Source organism: Manis pentadactyla, chromosome 19 (assembly GCF_030020395.1).
Source record: "Manis pentadactyla isolate mManPen7 chromosome 19, mManPen7.hap1, whole genome shotgun sequence".
In the NCBI taxonomy this organism is placed as follows: Eukaryota; Metazoa; Chordata; class Mammalia; order Pholidota; family Manidae; genus Manis; species Manis pentadactyla.
Genome location: NC_080037.1, coordinates 12,059,425 through 12,081,368, shown reverse-complemented (window position 1 = coordinate 12,081,368; position 21,944 = coordinate 12,059,425). Strand labels below are relative to the sequence as shown.

The window sequence follows — 21,944 nt, the reverse complement described above, 5'->3', positions numbered from 1 at the left end:
CAATTATGGGGGATCTAAGTAGGTCAAGCTGAGGATGTCCCCGGGGGCTCCCCGTCTCTGGTAACCCCTGTTACAGGCCCCACCCGCCCACCTATCCATGCACACATCAAAGGCCCTGTCTGGGCCTCAGACATGCCCCCCATTATTTCCCTTCTGTCCCCCCCCACTGACCATAGCCTCCTGCCCATGTCCCTCCAGCATGGTCAGAGGAGACAGGCTAACCCATGCCACGCACCCCCTATCTCTTTATCCTGAAGAGACACCCCAGAAGAATACAAAGTGGGAACACACTTTAGCCTCACCCTCAGAGAATCCCTGTGCCAGAGAGGATCTTGATCAAGCCTCTCGTTTACAGATGAGAACACCGAGGCCATGCGTCCCCCTGGCTGCCTGATCTCCAGATCCATGGTCCTTGGTCGGTTTGGGCTGTGAACTGCTCAGTCCCTGGGGAAACGATCTGTAGGATGTCCCTGCAGCAGAGGAGGGAGGTGTGTGCTCCTAGGGCCACTCCAGCCATCTAGGCCGAGTTCCCTGGCCACCCCACCCCCCCAGCCAGCAGTGACTGAGGTTACGTGGACTGCAGGCCCATTTGAGGGCCAGAGCTGCTGTGGCTGGAGCATGTTTCCTGTCCTTGCTGCTCCATTCAGCACCGAAGCCTTGTTCCCTGCAGTCTCGTGGGGTGGGGCTGGGTATCCCCTGGCTTTTAGCTGAAGTATAGCTGCTTTGGAGTCCCAGCATTATGGGGGTGACCCTCTTGTCTCCCCTCTTTGATTGAGCCCTGGGCTTTAGCTTCTGTCTCCCTCATTCCACAAACTGTCACAGCCAAAGGTCATTTTGGTTCAACTTGGCCAATTATCTCAGGGCTGGGGACCCAGGTGTTCTGCTTACCTCCTGGAGTCTGCTTTTTTGTAGATTTCTTCCTGCCTTGTGAGCTCGTTAACGCTTTGAAAAATGTTTTTTTTATTTCTGTCCATTTTTTGTTGTTTTTAGCTGGAACAGGTACAGACCACCATGTCACCAGAAATGGTAATCCCTTCATGTCACTTCTGTATCCCCTCCCTCATCCCTGAGCCTGAGAGACCCCTCCCCATTCTACAGACAAAGAAGCCAAGACCCGGAAGGGTATGGGGCAGGGAGTAGAGGAGGTCAGCACCCAGTCCTCTGGAGAAGCCCCGGTGCTCATGGAGGCTGCCAGGGAGCTAATGATAACCTTGACCTCACCTGGGCACCCAAACCTTGCCTGTGCCATCTCATTCTTGCAGACTCAGCCCCTACAGGGGAGGCAGGCAGGCAGTGGGGAAGGGAGGGGAGGGGAGGGGAGGGAGAGCTGTGATTAGTCCTGTTTTATAGGCAAGGAATTATGGGGACTAGGGGACAGAAGTGGGGGCCAGCAATTAATTCAGTTCTAGGTCAAGCATTTATTCCCATCTGATACCCCAGCTCCACCACTCGTCACCTCCCAAAAGTAGGTCACCCACCTCTCTGGGCCTCATTTTCCTCATCCGTCAGTGGTAAAGGATAATGATGGTAACCACATCACAGGTCTGCCATGCGGCTTATATGAGTTAATAGATATGAAGCTCACAGAGAAGTAGTAGTGCCTGGCACATGGTAAGGGCATAAATGTTAACTGAGAGGTAGGCAGCCTGCCCGAAGTCACACAACTAAGTGGCAGTTGTAAGAGCCACTCATTATTCACATAAATATTTAGAGACACCTAACGGAGGCATTGGGGATATAGCCATAAACAAAACAGAGTAAGTCCCTGCTCCGTGGAGATGACAACCTATGGGGGAAACAGACAGTAGCAAATAAGTGTATGACAGGCTGGGGACGTGAATGCCGGGGAGAACAGTAAGGCAGGGCTAAGGGGAAGGAAATGGGGGTAACCCAGGACTTCCTATAGGTGCCCAGGGAAGAGTCAGGCAGCCGGTTCCAGGACTGAGTCCTTGTCCCCCCTCGCCCCCCTCCCCTCACCAATGCTGCACCTTTGCCTCCCAGGGGAGAGCGGGGAAGGGCTGACTGCCAAGGGGCAGGACCTCACTGTGGGCAGGTTGGGGAACAGAGAGGGAGGTCTGGGGTCAAAGGTCATGGAAAGAGTCCTTCACTGGACCCTTACTGCAAGTTGCACGACTCCCCTGCCACCTCACCTCAAGCATGTTCTTTGCCTTGTCTGGGCTTTTATTTCCTTGCCTGTGAAATGGGTTTGGAAGGTTCCTACCTGGAAACTCCAGTGTGAAAGTGCTTTATGTCCCTTGCTGTCACTGTGGATGATGTCCAGGCAGAGGTTTCTGAGTCAAACTCAACAGTTGCAAGCTGAGACCCCTCAATGGTGGCAGCAGGGAGCAGGGAGGTAGAGGGAGAGAACCAGACCCTCCTCACCAGGCCACTTTGTCCAGCCTCCGGCCTCCACCAAGGCAGGCGGCAGGTCTACAGCCTCTCTTGCCTTGCTTTCCCAAGTCCTTCCTGCCGTTCTGAAAGTCCTTCCCCCGAGTCTACCCTGAATCCCCTTTCTGCAGTGGTTCCAAATGCACATCACACTAAGCACCCCTCCCAGGCCCAAATGGGGACCCTCCTCACCCTTTCCCACCCTCCTCCATGCACTCGATTCCCCACCCCAGGAGGAGCCCAAGCGCGCCCCCTGCAGGGGTGGAGCCGACCCTAGACGACCCTGAGACATGGACCGCATCGGAGGGGTGGGGAGAGTGCTGTCTGACCTGGCAGGACTTCTGACCACACTGACCCTCTCCCTCTCCCCTCTCTCCCTGCCTCTGCCCCCCCACCCTCACCACCGTCACCTTACAAAGGCCCCTGGGAAGCCGCATTGCCCTCTGAGGGCCCGTGTCTTGTTCTGCACCTCAGAGAAAAATAAGATGAGTGTCCTAGAGCACCTGGACGTTCGTGTGCCTGCGTCCAGAGGACGTGGGCTCATAGGACAGGCAACTGCACAGCCCCCTGGGGCCGGCGAAGCCTGTCAAACTGATCCACCCCCTTTCTCAGATTCTACTCCAAGTACTGGCAAGTGTGGGAAGGGGTATTAATTACTGGGGCTGGGACTGGAGCCAGGGAGGGCTTTGCTTATGGAACTGGGGTGGCGGGTGGAGGCAGGGCCTGAACTGAGATCAAGGAGAGCCCGGGAGGCTTAGACCCACTGCCTCTTTCGACTGCCGAGTCAGTGCCTGATTGTGCCCATTTCCCAGACGGAGCCATGAGCTGGTGAGGAAGTCACGTGGCCTAAAGACAGAGCACGAGGAGCCCTATTTCAGCATTCCCCTGTCTCCGAATCTACCTTTGACTTTAGTATCTCTCTTCCTGGGGGGTCAGTAGACTGCCAGGGATAGACTCCAAAGAGCAAAGGCTGAGGGGAGAGTAGGGCACAATGGGAGGGGAGACACGCGTTCCTGAGACCTTCCTCCCAGCCACCGTTGCAGGAGGCAATGAGACAGGACCTGGCCAGAGCCCTTTCTGGACCCCTGCTGTCCACCTCAGCCCAGAGATTTGGGGGCAGGGGCAGGATGAGGGAAGATTGTTGAGCCAGCTAGGAAAGTCTGGGGTTCATTAATTTGTCAAATACACAGAAGGAAAAGAAATTGGCCTCATTCAGAGCCTAGCCACCTGGGGGCAGCTCCAGAGATGGCCAACTGAGGCCAGTCTCCAGCAGCCAATGCAACCGCGGACCTGGATCTGAACCCCAGTGGAAGCGGGGAGCCGTGTGAGCAATCAGGCAGCAACAATGCAACCACCAGCAAGGGCGCCCGGTTCCCCGCTGACAGAGGATGGAGAGACCGAAAGCTCCCTGACTGCTCCCCCAGGGCCTGGTCACCTCACAAAAGCCAAGGGCTGGGGAGATGACTGGGGGAGGGCCAGGCTGCCACCCCGTGTCCCACAGAGGTGAGGCCTTTTCTTATAGACCTGGGTCAAGTCCCAGTGCAGCTCCTACTTAACCTCTCTCAGCCCCTATTTCCTCCTCTGTGCAAAGTGTAGAAACTTCCAGCTCATCCCTCATCCACGCTCTGAGGACTCAATGAGATGCTCTGGAACAGACCCAGCAGAGAGCCTGGCCTGAGGGTGAGCTCCACGAATGGCAGATGCTGCCCCCTCTGGGTCCCCTCGTCTGCACCACAGGGCCTAATGGTAGCTCCTCTCAGGGTTCCCACGGAGCTGAAGGGACAGTGTGCACAAAAGGAGATCTGAGAACAGCTGTGGAAATATTCATTAGCATCATCCTGGTTCCCTGACCAGCATTCACAGGCTCCCTTTCCTACAAGATATCAGGAAATGGACTTCCTTTTTATGGCTCGGGCCTGCCCAGCCTTGCCTGGCCAGCCTCAGATGTGCAGTTAAGGCACAGCAGCAAGAACCAGCAGGCTGTTCCAGCACCTTCTTACTCAGCTCTTTGCCATCCTTGGGGAGCTCTGGCCTGAGCTACTCTGTAAGTGGTTCCCAGCATCAGACTTTCCCAGGAAAGTAAGAAAAATAAAGCAGTTCAGGAAAATATTATCTATTCCTTGTCTAGTGTTCATCCCTTCTTTCCTTATTATGAAAACCTATTTTTTTCTAAGTGTCCCCATGGTTGCAGCTAGGACTAGCCATGTTACATAGTCAAAGCCAAAGAGATGTACGTGGAATCCCCGGAGAGAGTACTTACATAATAAAAAGGCAAAGTCTCTTGAAGGAAAGGTTTTAGCACCTTACCCTTCCTCTCTCTTCCACCATGGAACATGGACAGAGAGACCTGGAGGTAGAGCAGCCATCTTGTGATCATGAAAAAACATGCGTGAGGGGGGAAAGCATATATGCTATAGACTGCAGAGCAAAAAATTGAAAAGACACTGGATATCATGACATCTCCAGACCCCTGAACCAACCCTGAATTGCCTACCCTAAACTCCTTGTTATGTAAGACAATTAAAGCCCTATTATTAGTCAGGTTATCCATAACTCATAGCTGAACAAATTCCTAAATGATAGAGCATTTTCTATCTGAAAGTGGAGTCCCCACATAAAAGAATCTAAAATGTGGAATTGGCTAAGTGGAGGAGGGAAGACAGTGAGATCTGAGGACCCAATCTGTGCAGGCTGGAAAGTCCAGGACCCTGCTAATGAATGACAAAGTATTTGGTCAGACTGTCCCTTGATGTGTCTTGGGATGCAGACCAAATGGAAACCTAGGTGTAGGGATAGAGGAAGTGGTAAAAAAAAAAAGTTCAGAAAGTTTGCATGAGCCAACTTCTTGCATCTTTCATCAAAGACCTGCCAGAGTAGGATGCTGCTATCACAAAAACCCAAGCCAGGTGTCATTGGCTTTGGGACCAGGCAATGGGTGAGAGCTAGAAGGACCTCAAGGAGGCTGCTAGTAATAATTTGAAGGACAGTGAGGAAATTGTCACTGGAAGCTGAAGACAGGATGACCTCTGTTACGTCGTGGTGGCATGTCTGGAAACACTACTGTCTGTAGTAACATGGAAAATAGAAAGAATACCTAATGAACTCACGGATTTGGCTAAGGAAGTTTTTAGACAGAATACTGAAAGCGTCTATTGACTTCTTCTGGCTTCCTCTGATAAAAGATGAGAAGAAAAAGATGAACTAAAAAAAGAATTGTTCAGTTTTTGAGCAGAATTTGAAGGAAATATAAATGGCGCAGGACAGTCTTTCCAGCCAGCAAATGGCTCTCAAAGTAATAAATGGCCTCAGAGCATAGATCAAATCCAGGGCCCTGCCAATAAAAAGGGCCTCAGGTAGAGATGAAGTCAAAGGTAGGACCCTTTATGGAGACCTCAAAAAGATTTAAGGGCAAGTCTCATATCTTCTCAAATAAACAATATGGCTTCTAGTAATTTTAGAAGTGTGCCTCTAAGACCCTTCCAGACAAGGTCTTTCTCATAGCTCCCTGACTCTCAGTCTAAGGTAGAGAGAGGCCAGTCTCAAAAAGATCTGGAGGTGTGGCTTTTGTCTGTAAGTGAATTATAAGTTGATACACAGGAAACCCACAACATTTTTAAAGAATTATGTCATCTTAGACTGAAAGGGATAGAGATAGCTCAAAACAAGAAGAAAAAACAAAAACAAAGAAGCTTTAGGTCTTCCATTTCCTATGGGCAGGAAGCAACTGAGAAAGCCTCTTAGCTACAAACACAGACATTTCTTATGGAAAAGAAAGAGTTAACTCAGAAAATTAAACCGAGAGCCCAGAAGATGGAGCCAAGAGGAACCGTTGGTAAGGAGCAGAACCAGGCCCTAATAGCATATCTGGTGGCGCATGTCTGACTCAATTTCAGAACCGCTGTGGACCAATAACCATGTCGTGCCTTCAATCACCCACCATCCCCTTCTGAACAGGAGTGTTTATTGCTGTGATCTGTCTCTGTCTTACATTTGTACATTGAATGCGTTGTTCACAGATCTTCAGGTCAAGGGGAACATTCTTGAGGAGCTCTCCTGGAGGTGCACCTGAGAAGCCAAGTTCTTATCTGGAGCTGATTTAGATAACAAGATAGCGACTTCAAGTTGATGCCTTAACGGCATGATTTTGCAGGTGGTGGAAAGGAGCTGACTTCACTTTGCACACAGCAGGAATGTGAACCAAGGTTGCTACAAGACAGACTATGCCATATAGTCTCCGAAGATGGTCGCTGTCAATTCCATGCATGCGATGGAGCCTAATTCTTCTCATCTTGAATCTGGGCCCCCTCACTGACTTGCTCAATCAGTAGAACGCAGCAGAAGGGATGTTCTGGGATTTCTGAAATAAAGCTTGAGAACCTTCACGGCTCCCATTTGGGCTTCCTGGGATGCTCTCTAAGGGGACACTCCCTCTCAGAATCTAGCTGCCATGCTCTGGGCAGCCTAAGCCACACAGAGAGGTCATGGGCAGGCATTCCAGATGACACTCCCAGCTGACACCCAGCATCAGTTGCCAGGCTTGTTGAGTTACCGTAGAAGCTGAATTCATTTGAACTTTCAGATGACACCAGCCCCAACTCCCATCGGCAACTGCATAAAAGACCCCAAGTGAGAACCCCATTGACTGTTCCCAGTCTACCCACAGAACCATGGGAGGTAATAAATGTTTAATTCAGCAAGTGCTGCAGTGGTTTGTAATGCAGCAGTACGTAATCAGAATAGCATCTCTGAGTCACTGAACCAAACCTGAATTGCATACTTCTCACCGTGTGAAACATTTAAATGCCAACTTACTTAAACCACTCATAGTCAGGTTTCCTGTAAGTTACAGCTGAATACATTCCTAATTAGTAGAGAATTTAGTAACTATGAGTGGGATCCATAAAGAAAATTTTTTTAAGAACCTAAGATGTGGAATTGTATGAGGGAAAGAAAGGATCTAATATTTATAGGCTGGAAAGTTGGTGACCTTGTGAGATAGCAAAGCATTTAGTCAAACTGTCACTTGATGTACCATGGCACTTGATGAAAAATGGCAACCTAGGTCACAGTTTCAGGGAAAATAATAGAAAAAAAATCAGAACGTTGATATGAACAAGCTCCTACTAGCTGTCAGCAGACACCAGAAGAAGAATGAACTCACACCAGACCTCGCCAATCTAAAGGCAGGTATCAAAGGAAATACAGCTTTGGTAAAAGCAGGGGCACTGCCTATGGCCTGCAATCTGACAGGAAGTCCCTAATACAAAGTTTTGCCAGGTTGATTAGACTAACTTCTGTCTCTTGAGCAGATCCCAGTTCGCCTCGACGCTCACAGTGTTGAGTGACAAGGTCTGGCCTGCATCCTGAGATTATACTCTCCCTTCTTTGTTGGAATTTTCTTTCTTAGGAAGTGATGATAATAGTGGACAGTATTTACCTTTTTAAATATCTTATCTGGGGGAAAAAAAATGTTAGCAAACTATCTCAATTTCCAAATTTGTACTGGTAATTTAAATCCCAAAGCCTGAGACCTAAGGCACAACTCTGGCATGGGGGAGATTTCCACAAGAAGAGTCAGGGCCCAGAGGGGATGAGATCTAAAGGGGGGCCCCAATTTCCAGCACTGAAACTGAGCTAGCCAGGTTATAGGGCACCACTGAGCAATGAAAATATTATCAACAAACAAGAAATTTATTCAGTACAAAACTAAAAGGCATCGAGAGTTGTCCTGGGCCTACGAGACCCATGGCAGGGAACCCGGAGTGTGGCTTCAGGGCCGGCCTGGGCAGTCCTGGAAGAAGTCGTTGCACATGATAGTGACAAGGGCCAGAAAAACAGCGTACTCCTGGAAGTCCACCTGCTCATCGCTGTTCTCATCCAAGTCACCCATCAGCTTCTTCAGACCCTCTTCATCCACCTTCTCCTGAAAGCAAGAGAGAACAGGGTCACCACCAGGCTATTCTCCACCCCACCTCCAGGCCGAACACACACTGGCCAGAGCCCAGCTCTCCCTCTGCACTGGGCAGCCTCATCAGTGGCAAGCAGGGAGCCCCTAGGAGCTTTTGGAAGGACCCCCTAGGTGAGAGATGTCCATCAGTGAGGTCTCTGACTCTCCCTGTTGGGGTGAGGAGCACCTAGGCACCCCCTAAGCTCAGGATCAGCTCTGCTCCCCAGGAGCCCAGCCAGGTGGGCATCATCAACCCCATTTTGCTGCTGCAGAATCTAGAAACTTCTGGAGCCGCCACCATGCCCCGTCACCAGCAAAGTGCACTCAGAAAAGGCAGATTCTTTTTAATAGCAACCAAAATGAACTAAATTAGAAAAGTTTAACCAAAAATTGTTTTAAAAGGAAAGAAGGACATGCCTTGTAAGTTCAAAGTTCAAAGAGAACTGACTTTGGGATCATCCGGGAGTCAATAAGGGGAGGGCCAGGGACAAATAGACAGTGGACTGCACTTCTCTGCAAAATGTCCCAGCATGCATGTTTCAGCTGAGCTTTTCTGTCCCTACACACCTTCTTCATTTGGCATATAAATATGGAAAATAAGAGAGAAAGAGAGTGTGCAGTGTGATCCTGATCCAGTCACTTCCCCTCTCTGGGCTCTGGTTTGCTCAACTCTGTAACAAGGAGATGAGACAGATGGACTGTGAGCTCCCTGACAGCACGTCCCTTTCTCTGGAAAACCAGGGAACAGTCAGTAACAGGCACTCACACCTGGACCTCACCGCCCTGCTGGCAAAGCCGTCAAGCACGGAGCTCCACCCTGGCGTCCATCTCAGCAAACACCCCAGAGCAAAAGAGGAGATTTAGCCTGAGCCCCCACACTCACACCCCGGGGCCCACCCCTGGGTGCCCCACTCACCCCCACAAAGCTGGGCAGCTCCTTGTGCAGAAGTTCCTTCATCTCCCCCTTACTCAGCTTGAACTTGTCACCCTCTTGGCCGGAGTACTTGTGGAAGGTGGTGACCATCACAGCCAGCGCCTGCTCCAGGGGACTGGACATCTTGGATCTGCGGCCATAGGGGTGGCAGGTGATGGACAGCCCCACTTCTGCCCATGTGCCCCAAACTGCCCCTCTGAATGGGAAGGCAGGGGCTGCAACTCCCCATCAGGCTGGCTCCCTGGGCGAGGGTCCCACCACCACCTCACACGGAGGAAAGGTGCCAACCCTTCCCCTGCGTTTGGAAGTTGCGGAGGGTAGGGCCTCCAGTCCTCTCTGATCCCATGCAGGGCACATCCCCGAGGGCAGCGATCCCCCATCTGAGTGTCTGGAAAGGGAGACGACAGGCTCACCAGAGCCCCATTTGGGGTCTTTTCTGGGCAGCTCTTTCCACAGGCCAGGGGGCTCTGGGCCGACACTTTGGGAACAGTCCTCTGTGTGGGCTCATCAGTGGGCCTCCTGGGGCTATGGCTGCAGCCTCGGGGCGTGTGGGTCCTCTCCCATCCAACCAGCTCTCCTGGGCAGGGAGGTTCCCTCCCTCAGACTAGGGGCTCTCAGAGGGTAAGGAATGCATGCCCCTTCATGCTGGAGGCCCCTGAGTGGGTAAAGGGGTGCTGCAGACTGAACACCCTCCCCACCAGGAAGGATTTTGGGATTGGAATTAAAGAAATTAAATATCCAGTGCCCTGGGATCAGGGTAGAATCTAGGGACACAAGGACAGACCTCAGAGGTAATCTTTTCCAAGTCCTTGCCTCTGAGATGGCTCAGATCAGCCCAGAAGGGTGAGGTGGGTCCCCAAGTGAGGCCAGAGTAGCCAGTGCCAGAGGTAGGGAAAGCCCTGGGCCCATGGTCAGCCCTGCTTTCGCAAGGCAAGGCTGGAGAAGGCCAGAAGGGGCAGTGCGCAGGGCGGGGACGCATGCCTCCGCACACGCGAGATACCTTACACTGTTCTTCAGGCCAGGAGGAGCCCAGGATTCGCGATTGTCATGAAACCACCCCGCACACATGCCTCGTACTCCCAGGCCTAGACCCCCCAGAAAGGGCCTCTATCCTGAGACACCCAGCCTAAGAGACCCACAGGGGTGCCCCCAGCCTGAGAGACCAAGAAGGGCTTCAGAATAACCCCTAAAGCAAGACCTCAGAGAGGAACCTGGAGAAAAACCTCAATCTGGCACCTCACAAGAGGCCCCCAAGTGGGAGAAACGTAGAGAGGCCCAGGCTGGTCTACCAAGGAAGCCAGAATGAGGAAACTATGGAGACAAAGATGAAGACAAAGGGACAAAGGCAGAGACCCCTGGGTTCCTCCCGCCCTGTCCTCAGCAGGGTCGACGTACTCACCGGACCAGGAGGCAGAGTGCAACGCAGGAAAGAAAGCCAGGAGCCAGGTGCCCAGAGTGGGGATTTATACGTCAGCCCCACAGGCCCCCAACGTGGCATTTCAAGGAAACTGAACGTGCCCTAACTTGATCCCTCTGCAGCCTGGCTACCTGCCACCCCCACTCACTCCCTCCTGCCCCCCCTCCAAGAGATGGCCAGATCAGCCCCAGCCGCCAAGGGCAGCCCTGGGCCCACCCAAATGGGGAGTGGGCGGTGTCGTGAGGAGGGGGCAGCCTGGGCCCAGGGCCAGGAGAGGCAGCCCCTTTTCGTGGGACCTGGAGACGCATGCCAGGCCTTGTTCTCATGACACATGCTTGCGAGTCACCACTCATTCCTGGGTCAGAGGCTGCGGGCAACAGAGAGGCGACAGGCCTGTAGGCGTGTTTCTGTGCATGTGCACGCACAGGTGAAGCAGTCTGGGTGCTTTTAGACAGCTGGAGGCCAGAGAAGGCAGCCCCGGGGGCACCAGGAAGACAAGGGCAGGGCCTGACTTAAGGGAGTGGGAGAAACAAAGTTCCTTTTAATAGCTGGAACCAGAATACCCTCTAATGAGGTCACGAGGAAAGTGGGCGTGCTTAAAAATATCTTGAAAGGCCCCCTTTGGGTAGGAAGGGGTCTGGCAGGAGACAGGGAGGCAGTAAGAGGTGGAGATGCTTACAGTCGCAGTTGGGGTGAGCAGTGGTCTGTGCAGTATAAAGGATTTTGAAAGCAAGAAGGAAGAAATTCAGCCTCCCCTTCTCCGGCTGGGGGCTGGGTGAGGGGGGCGAACAGCTTCCAGAGCCAGCCGGCCAGGCCTGATGCAGCCACAGCCCCCTCCCTCCCTCGCCCCGCCCCTGCCTGCCCCACCCTGTACCGGAGAAAGTCAAACACTGCAGCCATTCAGGACCCAGCCCAGGGGAGGGCTGCTCAGATAAGCGCTGGCCTCACACTGCCCCCTCCCAGGCCCCGTCGCCTGCTGCTCTTTGTCCCCAACCCAATCTGGGCACCACCCTTCCTGTGGGCGCAGCTCCCCTCCCCACTCCAGACATCCACCAGCTTCTCTCCCCTCCCCCAGCACCCCTAGTGTTAGGTGACTCACCCATGGTTCCAGGCCCAAATGCCCAGGCAGTGACTCAGCGGCGCCGCCCTCCTCCCTCGGGGCCAGGGCAGAGGGTCCCAGGGCAGCAGGCGGACCCCCAGCCCAGCCTGGGAGGAGAGAGCTCTGGCACTGAGACCCTTCACCGACCCCCCCTGGGGAGCTTTGGGTTAGGACCCCACAGAGAAGCTCAGACTGAGAACTGACAGAGGATCAGACACGAAGCCAGGAGGCTCTTCCTGGGGGGTCACTGTGGGGCTTGGGGCAGCCTGAGCCGCGTGGATAAGCCAGGCCCTGGGGCCCCAGCATCCTCCCCTACATCTCTGCACAGCCACCCAGTGTCGCCCCGCCACCCCAGGCACTTGGACCCCTCATGGCACTGCTTGGTCCCATCAAAATCTATTTCAGGTGGAGCTCAGCATAAAGCCCTTCACCCAAGGGTAGGGGCCCAGGGATGCAATGCATCGCTTTCACAGAACTTCTCTTTGAACCGAGGACTTTAGCAGAAGGCTCTCCTGCTAGAAACCCAGTGGCATCCCCACGCTCTTCTTAAAGCCTAGCAGTGAGGTGCTCAGGCTCTGGCACCCACCAGGAACCCCCCACATATACTGAACTGCCTTGCTCCTTGTGCCTGGGGTACAGAGGCAGCACCTGGTGTGGACCAGCCCCATTGCTTATGCTCATCCCTCTGCTGGGCATGGGCCTGCTCACCACATCTCTGCTGAAATCTCTCCTATCCTTCAAAGGCCAGTTAAATGTCACCTACTTCGTGGAGCCTTCCCCAGGCCCAAAGCCTCTCCCTGCTCTGTCCTGTGCAAAGCCCCCTTTTCGTCCTTGAGTGCTTAGCGCATCCTACTCTCCATTGGTCACTGTGCACTGACTTCTCTCGCCCTCACCCCCGCACGACGAGGTCATGCGGCAGGGACTGGCCGCTATTCTTTCGGGCATGAGGAAAGGGTCTCACCCACACCAAAGTGGCAAAGGCGGGGGGATCTGGGGGGAGTATTTAGTAGCCCCCTTCTTCCTACCCCAAAATCACACTGCGGTTTCTGCTATCACGCCATAACCTCTCCTTAAGATCCCAGGAGGGGAACTGAGACACTGACTTGGAAAACAGAACCTCAGAGAGCTGCAAATCCCTTATGTGTGACCCCAGGGGCCCAATGAAGAGAGAGCTGAGCACACTCCCCAGTGGCAGGAATGGAGACAGGAGGCACGCAGAGGGAGACCCAAAGGGGCAGCCAGATGGAAACAGGGAGACACGGTCGGAGTAAAATAGTCACTGAAACAAGGGACAGTGCCGGAGAAGGGGGCAAGGTGAGAGAGATGAGCCTGGTGGGGGGGGGGGGGGCGGAGAGCGAGCCAGTGAGTACCAGGGCAGCACCCGGAGACCTGTCCCCAGCCCAGAGCTAAGGTCAGGAGGGTGCCCCTCACGTGGCCGTATTCCTGAGACCAGTGAAAATCACACTAATTTGCCACTAATCGCTGTCTGTGATCTTGCCCAACTCCCTCCCCCTTAACAGCACCTGAGGGTTGGCGAGAATGACCCCTGGAGTCCAATCCAGCTCTACATTCTCCACTTTTCCAAGAAGGCCAAGAAGCCAGGACGCAGGCAGGCAGTGGGCACGTCCCTGGCAGTGACTGCCCACGCCCAGCCTGAGAACGAAAGCGGGAGTTCGCTTTCGTCCACCCGGTCGCCCCAGCTCCAGGCGCCAGAGCTTTCCCCACCTGCTGCGGCTGGTTTTTGCCCGCCTGGTTTGTGCCCCCTGGTGGTTGATATGTGTCATTGCAGGCTGTTCCTCCCTGACCGCTCTCTTTCCCTCTTTCCAGGTCCGCCAGCATTGCTGTTCCCTACCTTTGACTCACACAGGAGGAGGCAGTGCTGATTCATCGTCAAGGCGCCTTCCCACACCGCCACCCCGCCACCTGCCTGCCATATAAGGTGTTTCCTGGACAGTCCCTGCTGAGAAGCACAGGTGAACTTCTGAGATGGAAGCCGGATGCCTGGAAGCTGTTTAAAAGCCTTAAGGAGGGGCAGGAGGGAACTAGGTGGCAAAGTGAGAGGCTGAACACTGCCCAGCTATGGGGCAGTTCAGCGGAAAGAAAAATGGCTTCACTGTTGGGACCCCAGGGTTAAGCCTTGGCATTCCCTCTGACTCACTGTGTGACCTTGGGTGAGTTGCGCCACGTCTCTGAGCTTAAACATTTTCCCCACAAGGATCCCTTTTCTTATTCCTCCATTCTTCAAAATATGCTTTGAAATATTTTCTCTTAACAAACTGGTTAATTAATTGATCTAACTCTTCCCTGGTAGCACAATCAGCATGAGAGAACCTGCGGCATCACAGTGGTTGGGTCACTCTGGATTCACGTGCCTAACGGGTTTGCCTTAGGAAGCACCCTGGGCATTAGGGGATTTCCCTGTACTATCCCATTTAATTTACACAACAATCCAGAAGCTGAGACAACTTTACCCACTTTACAAAAGAGAAAACTGAGGCTCGCGAAAATTCATCCAAGTTCACACAATTAATGAGGCATGACTTAAACACAGTCATAACGGTACACCTCCCCTACTAGCCCCAACCACCTTCCGATTTCCACTCAAACCAGCCTGGGTCTCTCTGCTCAATCTCTCCCCACCACCACACCCAGATGCTCAGTTCCATTTCTCCAGCGCATCTTGTGCCCGGGAGCCCTTCCCCTCCACCTGCTCTGGTCTGGCATCTTCAACGATTCCTCTTGCCTCCAAATGCACTCTAGCCTGGATTTAAAATAATCTTTTAAAAAAGATACTTCCTCAGATCTCCCACCTCCCTCAGCCCTCTTTATCACAAATAACTCCACCATCCACCCAATGACCCAAACCAGAAACGTGGCTGCCCTCCTAGCCTCCTGCTTTCTCCTCACTGCCCTCCGTATGTCCAGTCAGGCGACCTATCGTTTCTGCCTTCTAAACGCTGCTCTGCTCTGTCTACACTGTCTGAGATCCTGCCGCATCACCTTGTTCCTGAGCTAGTGCAAGCCCACCTGGACTCTTCTCCCAAATCTAACCTGTCCCTTGCTCTGACCCCCTGCAGCTCAGCCACGGGATGAGCTTCCTAAAATTCAACTCTGAGCATGTCACACCCCAGGTGAAAACACCAAGTGGATTCCCGTAACTTCCAGGAGAAGCTACAGAGCATGGCACACCTTCCTAGCAGCAAAGTTCCTGGGCAGCCACCCTTACTGACGCACACGCCACGCCCTTACGCACCCCCATGCCCTTGCCTAAGCCATTCTTTCTCTTGCAAAGCCCTTCCTCAGCTTGTCCCCCTGTCAGTTTCCTCAAAGATCACCTCCTCTATGCAGCATCCCTGACTCTACTGCCCAGCCTCCCTAGCTACCAGCGCACACTCATTGGCATGCAGACCAGCACACACACACCACACACACGTAGGAGGTGTTAGCGTAATTTAGGGGCTCTAGTGTGCTTCTGCAGCCCCTTGCCCATCACCCTATAACAGCACCTTCTGTGTTTCATCGTGTCTATTTATGCATCTCCCCTGCTGGACTGGCTGCTGGGAAATAGACACTGAGTATTGTTAATTCCCAGAGTCCCAGTGCCGGCGCAGAGCAGGTGTTTGGTGAGTGGCCAGATGGAGGCCCAAATGCTGTCTCATCACCAGGATTCTCTTACCACCCTTCGGTACCACATTTCCAGACACAGGCTCTAAGTCCTCTGCCCCCACCCTGAACCTTCTAAAAACTGACTTGTTACCATTGTACGGACCCAGCTGTCTCCATTGTCACCAGAAGCTTCCTCTTTGCCAACACCGTTTTGGAGAGGGGGCAATTTACACCCCACGCCTCAGAAAGCCGCTTCAGAGGGATGCTCCCTTCTGCTCCCTCTCTTACTGCCTCCTTCCTCCAAAGGGAGCAGGAAGAGGTGGGCTGGGGCTCTCGCCCTCTCCATCAGCTGGCCCCTCCGTACTTCCCTGGTGACCCCACCCCCCCAGGTGCAGTTGGGCAGAGCTCTTTGTGATGAGGTGGGGAAGGTCAGTTCAGGAAGCAGCCGGAGAGGAATATAAAGATCTTTGTGGCTTCACTTCCAAATTCCATTCTCTGGTCCATAGCTGAGATTCTGAGATTTTCTCAGAACTCAAAAGGGAGGGAGACATGAACAGTCAGCACTCTCAAAAGCCCCAATACTCAGGCCTCCTCCTTTCTGGCCCCTCTACTGCCATCTACACCATTAACTGGGGTCATTCCTCTGGAGATCTGGTCAGGAACAAATCATTCCTTGGGCTCCCAACCTCTGACACACTCCCAGCCCCCACCCACCCCACCATCCATGTCCTCAAGAAAGCAGGCTGGCAGGAGAGGAGCCACTCTCTGGCCATCCCCTTGGGCCCCTGGATCTCAGGCTTAGGGCATTGCCTCCCCAACTCACAACTCCTCACAGAGAGTCGGGGTGCAGAGGCTAGTGCCTTAGGTCTGATGCCCTACTCAGGAGCCCAGGACACTTCCACCCGAGCCTGCGGGCTCCTCTCGGACTCCCACAGCCTGGAGGCCACCTCCTATCCCAGCAAGCACACAGGCCTGAGTGTCAGGCACACTTGGGTCTGAAAGTGAGCTCTGCCATTTGCTGGAGGGCCAAGGATGGAAACTGTCCCTTGGTGAAACTAGTGTTAACAGGAATCAACACAGAGTGATTAACAGCCTTCCCAGAAACACCCGACGTGAGAGATGTGTTCTGATAAATCCAGGGAACTTCTCAAATCTCAGAAAAAGACTAAGGGCAACTTCAGAAGAAAGGTGACTCAGAAAGGTGAGCAGTGATTTTAAAAATTACAGGGCGTTGCTCATGAGGAAGTGGTTTAAAACGAGATGTTTTAAGAGATCAATGTGTAATACTGGGCAACAGTCATAGCAGAGAAGTTAAGATGTTGGATTCCGAGTTTTAATCTTGACTCCATGATGTTCTAGTTCCATAGGTCAAGATCTTTCAGCTATAAGAGACAGAAGTTCAGTGCAAGCTCACTGAAGCAAAAAGCAGCAGTATGTAATGTTGCCTAACTGGTAAGGTCACTGCAATAATTCACAGGGTCAATGAACCACAGCCGTGGGTGCTCAGAGAGGGAGCTCAACACCGTGCATCCATCCACGCATCCTTCTCCCATTACTGTTTGTCTCCCTTTGCATGTTGAACTCTCTTACAGCAAGGCCTCTCTAGGAACTTGGCCACACATTCTTCCAGCTTTGTAATCCCAGTGCCTATGTGTCCCGGGAAGAACCCTGACTGTCCCTGCTTGACTCACACATTCGGCTGTGGGCCATCCCGTTTCCAGGGAATCAGAGTGCAGTGATTGTCCAGTGTGAGTCCGGTGGACCTTGTGGTCCATGGTCGGTCATCAAATGAAGGAAGCAGGCTGCCACAGTCACACACTAGCCATGTGACCTTATGAGATGCCATACCCTCCCTCTAAGGATCAGTTTCCTCTTCTGTAACAGAAGGATACTATTCCCACCTCACAGATCTAGTGAGACAACACAGGTAAAGTACATAGCGAGCATTCAGTGAGAGGTATTAGATACAGCAGTGCAAGAAGAAACCATGACATATAGTTAGAGCCAAGGTCATGGCTGAAACAGGGTCATCTGACCTGTTGGCAACTTAAAACCACGATCAAATGCCATACATCAAACACCATACATCCACTAAAACAACAGGACAATAATCTACTCCTAGTTTCCCTGTCAATATTGACCTGTTCTTTGAGCCCTCATACTGTCATCTGCTAGTATCAGGTGAACCCATTTAAGAAAAAATAATTTTAAAAATCTTAAAATTGAAAAAAATCTGTTCATTTGCTTCATTCTTTCTCTTAGCTTGGAAGTGATCATATTTTTCCCATTGTAATCGGCAAAACAGGTACTTTCAGCTTCAAAAACAGTGGAGTTTGGTGTCGACCTAGCCTGATTTAGTCCCATGCCACCCCACACCCCATTTCATAGATAAGGAAATGGATCCCCCACCTGGGGGGAGAAATGCACATCATCACCCCCGATTACTCGGGGACCCCGTTCAGATCATCCCCCTCCAGCCATCCTGGCTCTGGTTTGCATTTGGAGTCTCAAAAGGCCGTTCCTTCTGGGAAGAAATTGAGCTGATTTCGGGAATGTCTGGGTCCACCACACAGTCCTAAGAGGAAACAAGGTCTAGTCTCTCGGCACAAGATCATCCCTAAGTGAAGCGACAGAGAATGACTTTGTGAACCTGCCCGGCTTTTGGCTGGATCAACATTTGCTCCTAAGGAAAAAGGGTGGCAGACAGGTAGGAAGGAAGAATCTAAAGTTTCCTGGGTGCCTATTCTGTGTAGACACTGTTTTAAGTCCTTTAAATGCATTCTCTAATGAAATCCTCCCCAAAACCCTACAATGTGGGCATTGTCTCTGATTAATACATCAGGAAACAGAAGCTCAGGGGATTAAGTGTACAACCAGGATTCGAACCCTGGTTGGCCTGGCTGCACAGCACCTCAGTCACCCCGCCTGCCCTCCTCCCGTGAAATCCCTTCTCTGGCCGCTGCTTGCTCCGTCTTCCTCCCTTCCTGCCTTTCCTGGGGTATCACAAGCCTTCTACCCTCTTCTCTTGCTTGCTTCCCTCTGGCTCCTTTCTCTCTCTCCCTCTTTCTCACTGCACCATCACCCCCTTCGGTGTAGACAGCTTAAATGAACGGGTTTGAAACTGCACTCAGACAGCCCCGATGTGGGTGCCACGTCTGCCTCACCCCTCAGGACCCGCCGCCCAGCCAGGTGAGCGGACCCACTACCAGTCCTCACTAAGCACACAGCAAGTGCAACTGGGCTTTCCTTGGCCCCTCAGCTAGCTGACGCTTCCTGTCTGTGCCCGTGGCCACGGCCTCACCCCAGCTATCCTGGGACAGCAACCTCCTCGCCAGTCTCTTTCTGGACTCCAGCCTCTCCTTCTTCATTCATTCTGGTCACAGCCGTCCGTTCTGTCACTCACTTGCTCAGAAACCCTCTGGGTCTCTCTACTGACCACCACATCCTTTGCACTCTTTGTTGTGGCTCTTGAGGATGCAGCTCTCCAACTCATTCTTCACTCACGCACTCAACACACATGTACTAGGTAGGGATGCTGCACGCAGCCCCGGGCATGCAGGGGTGACTAAAACAGCCATATTCCCTGCCCTGGTGGAGCATGTGCTCGAGTAGGGAAGACAGAAAATAAATGTAAATTACAAGTTATAGGAAAGCCTGTGAATAAAAATGAACAGGTGCCTTCACCTGGGGAGGGCAGTTGGGGAAGGGCTTGTGAAAGAGGAGACCTTGCATCTGAGACCTGGAGAATGAGGGGTTTCCCTCACAGCGAACACAGAATGAGCACTCCAGGCAGTGACCTGAGATGGGAAGGGGTTCGGGGTGTCAAAGAAGCAAGAGACCTGCGTGTGTGGAGCATGGATGGCAAGGGAGGGAACTCGGATGGAACTGGAGAGAACAGGAGGAGTCTGATCCCGCAGAGCCTCGTAGGCCAGTGTAAGGAGTTGAAGTTATGTTCTCAATACAACAGGAAGTCGTTGGAGGATTTTAAGCCCTAGAATCACTTAATCTAATTTAGGTCTTAGAGATGACTCAGGAGCTCTCAGCAGAAGATGGCACAGTAGAGGTATTTTTTGTTTCTCCACTCGGAAACCTCACCAAGGGTAATCAAACAAAATAAAATATAGAGGAGGGAAGAGACTGTGTTTAATGAAACTGGTATAACTCCATCCACAAATTGTGAAGGGCATCTGCCAAATATAGTGACATGTGATCTAAGCAAGGGCAGTAAATGAAAGCAGAAACACGCTCCCACACCCTAGGGGAAGACACCCCAGTAAAGGGATCTCCTATGTCCCTTTGATTGAGCAATAACATTCGAGGTTGAGAACAGGCTGGGGAGACTCACCCTCTGGAGAGCTACTGGCCTCGTCTGGCACCTGAGGAGCGCAGTAAAGGGCAGCTTCAGGAGAAACCTTGCTGCCATGACATTCCTATTGCCTTGTGACATGGCCACCTAGTCAAGGAGGCCACCAGAGGGGAAGTGGGGTGGAGCAGGAGAGGAGGCAGAGAATGGCAGACTGCGTGCCGCCAAGTTTTACTGGGATGCAACCTACCTCCCAAATGCCAAAAACTGGGAGATGTGCCCCTCCCCACACCGGAGCAGATACCACTGGAACGCTGTGCTCCCACCCCCCCACCCCCTGCAGCCCCTCACCCTTCAGAAGAACACTAGCTCCATTTCAAGTAAATAATAATCAGGATGATTTTATTAAAATTCATATAACATGACCTCTTTCTTTTAAAGAATTTAAAATACTGTTCTTAGAGAAATTTTAGCGATGGGCCTGCCTGCGTGCACGTTTGAGATTTTAGTTAACATAGCTGGTGTGGTTCAGAAAATCCCCAAACCAAAAATTAACATAAAATGTGATGTTAAACTGGTAATGGCCTTCACCTGGGAAAAGCAAAATGACTTTGAAGGCCCACACCCTTGAACCAGATTAACCAGGATTCCCTCAGATAAAGCTGAGATTGAAATTTGAAAAATTACATAAAACAGGCAGTTTTGCAGAAAATATGTACATATCACTTTACAAGATTGACTTAGAGAAAAATCTGAAGACCTGTAACAATTTTAAAAATTTATCAGTAGTATCAATCTGCACAACAAAAATAAAAAGCAAAAGTAAAAGACTCAGATGGTTTTTATGAACAAGTTTATCAAGTTAAGAAAAAAAAATGTAATACAAACTTAAGTTCCCAGAAAATAGAGAAAGAAAAAAAAAAAAAACACCCAACTTACTTTAGGGTGGCAGATATAAAATATTATTTGTGGTAGACTGCTAGTTGCCCCAGAACCTGTTCACCCCTTATCTCTCATAGCGAAAGAGCCCTTAGTTGTAAGTTCAAAGAAAGGCCACACTCCCCAGCCTTCCTTGCACCTAGATGTAGTCAAGAGGCTAAGCTCTGGCCAAATGAAGTAGACAAAAATGATGTATGCAACTTCTGAGTCAGGCCCTTAATGACCAAAAACATGTCATTCCTTCTCATGGCTGCTGTGGGTAAAATTGTAATGTTTCCAGAATATCTCACCTGGCTTTAGTGCATCTGCGTATCAACAGGCATTCCTCAGGGGTGGAGATAATTTCATCTCCATATCAGTAGGTAATTACCTGGGCAACAGAGGGCTTATCTGAACCTGAGAGGCTAGGGGGAGGGCTGGTTTTGCTTCTGCCAGAGCAGAAAAAAGAGACAGCCCCAGACTGCAGTTTGTAGGCAATAAACAGTTTTTAAACTTCATTGCTCCCTTTGACTGATTTCAGCTTTAGAGGTATTTTGCCCTGGGATTTCCTCTCCCTGTAGTTACAGCTGCTTAGGAAACATAAGCTAGTTGGGTCATACAAGCTAGGGGTACGGAACCAGTCCTAGAACCAGTCCTAGATCACCAGCCTCCACTTGGTATGTGATAAAAAGATTAACTTCTCCCTCCTTCAAGCCACTGCTACTTTTGGTATGTTCTCCACAGCCAATTCTGTATGCTAAGCAGGTCACCCTAGATACTAACGCCAGAAATGTACCATATGAGAAAGGAAAACTGGAAGCTAATCTGTTATGCTTGAAGACACAAAATCCTAAATAAACCATTAGCAACTGGCATCTAGCGTTAGACTTAAGGAAAAAATCATGATTAAGTTGAGTTTATGCCATGGATGCAGAGATGGTTTTTGACATTAGAAAATATATTAATGTAAATCATTTTAACAGATTAAAAATGAAAACCGTATGATTATCTCAATAGATGTCCAAATAAATTCAATGCCCATTCATAGTAAAAACTCTCAGTAATATAGGAGAAGAAAGAAATACCTTGACAGAAAAGAAGGCATCTGTCAAAAACATACCGCGGCTTGCCAGCCACAGCGCCGGACGCAGCAGCCACCGAGATGTTGATGCCTAAGAAGACCCAGATTGCCAGTCGTGGCTCCTTCGTAAGAAGGAACCGACAATGGCTGAGAAGGATGTCTACATACCTAAACATCCGGAACTGGCCGAGAACACTGTGTCCAACCGTCACGTCGTGAGGGCCATGCAGCCTCTCAAATGGCGAGGCCAG

General features: G+C 51.5%; 1 protein-coding gene across 5 annotated transcripts; it reads right to left on the bottom strand.

Moving 5' to 3' along the window:
- Nucleotides 1–8,058: 8,058 nt before the first annotated feature.
- On the bottom strand, nt 8,059–21,732 carry S100A2 (S100 calcium binding protein A2). Of its 5 annotated transcripts, none has more exons than XM_036922197.2 (3): nt 21,698–21,732; nt 9,252–9,399; nt 8,059–8,311 (listed from the first exon to the last, which is right to left on the bottom strand). In XM_036922197.2, the coding sequence occupies exons 1-3, from the start codon at nt 21,715–21,717 to the stop codon at nt 8,159–8,161; spliced, it is 321 nt and encodes a 106-aa protein (XP_036778092.1). In that variant the 5' UTR covers nt 21,718–21,732; the 3' UTR covers nt 8,059–8,158. The 5 variants fall into 5 exon arrangements, with proteins under 5 accessions (XP_036778092.1, XP_036778091.1, XP_036778096.1 ...); XM_036922196.2 differs by lacking the exon at nt 21,698–21,732 and adding an exon at nt 13,511–13,584; XM_036922201.2 differs by lacking the exon at nt 21,698–21,732 and adding an exon at nt 13,309–13,449.
- Nucleotides 21,733–21,944: the final 212 nt, after the last annotated feature.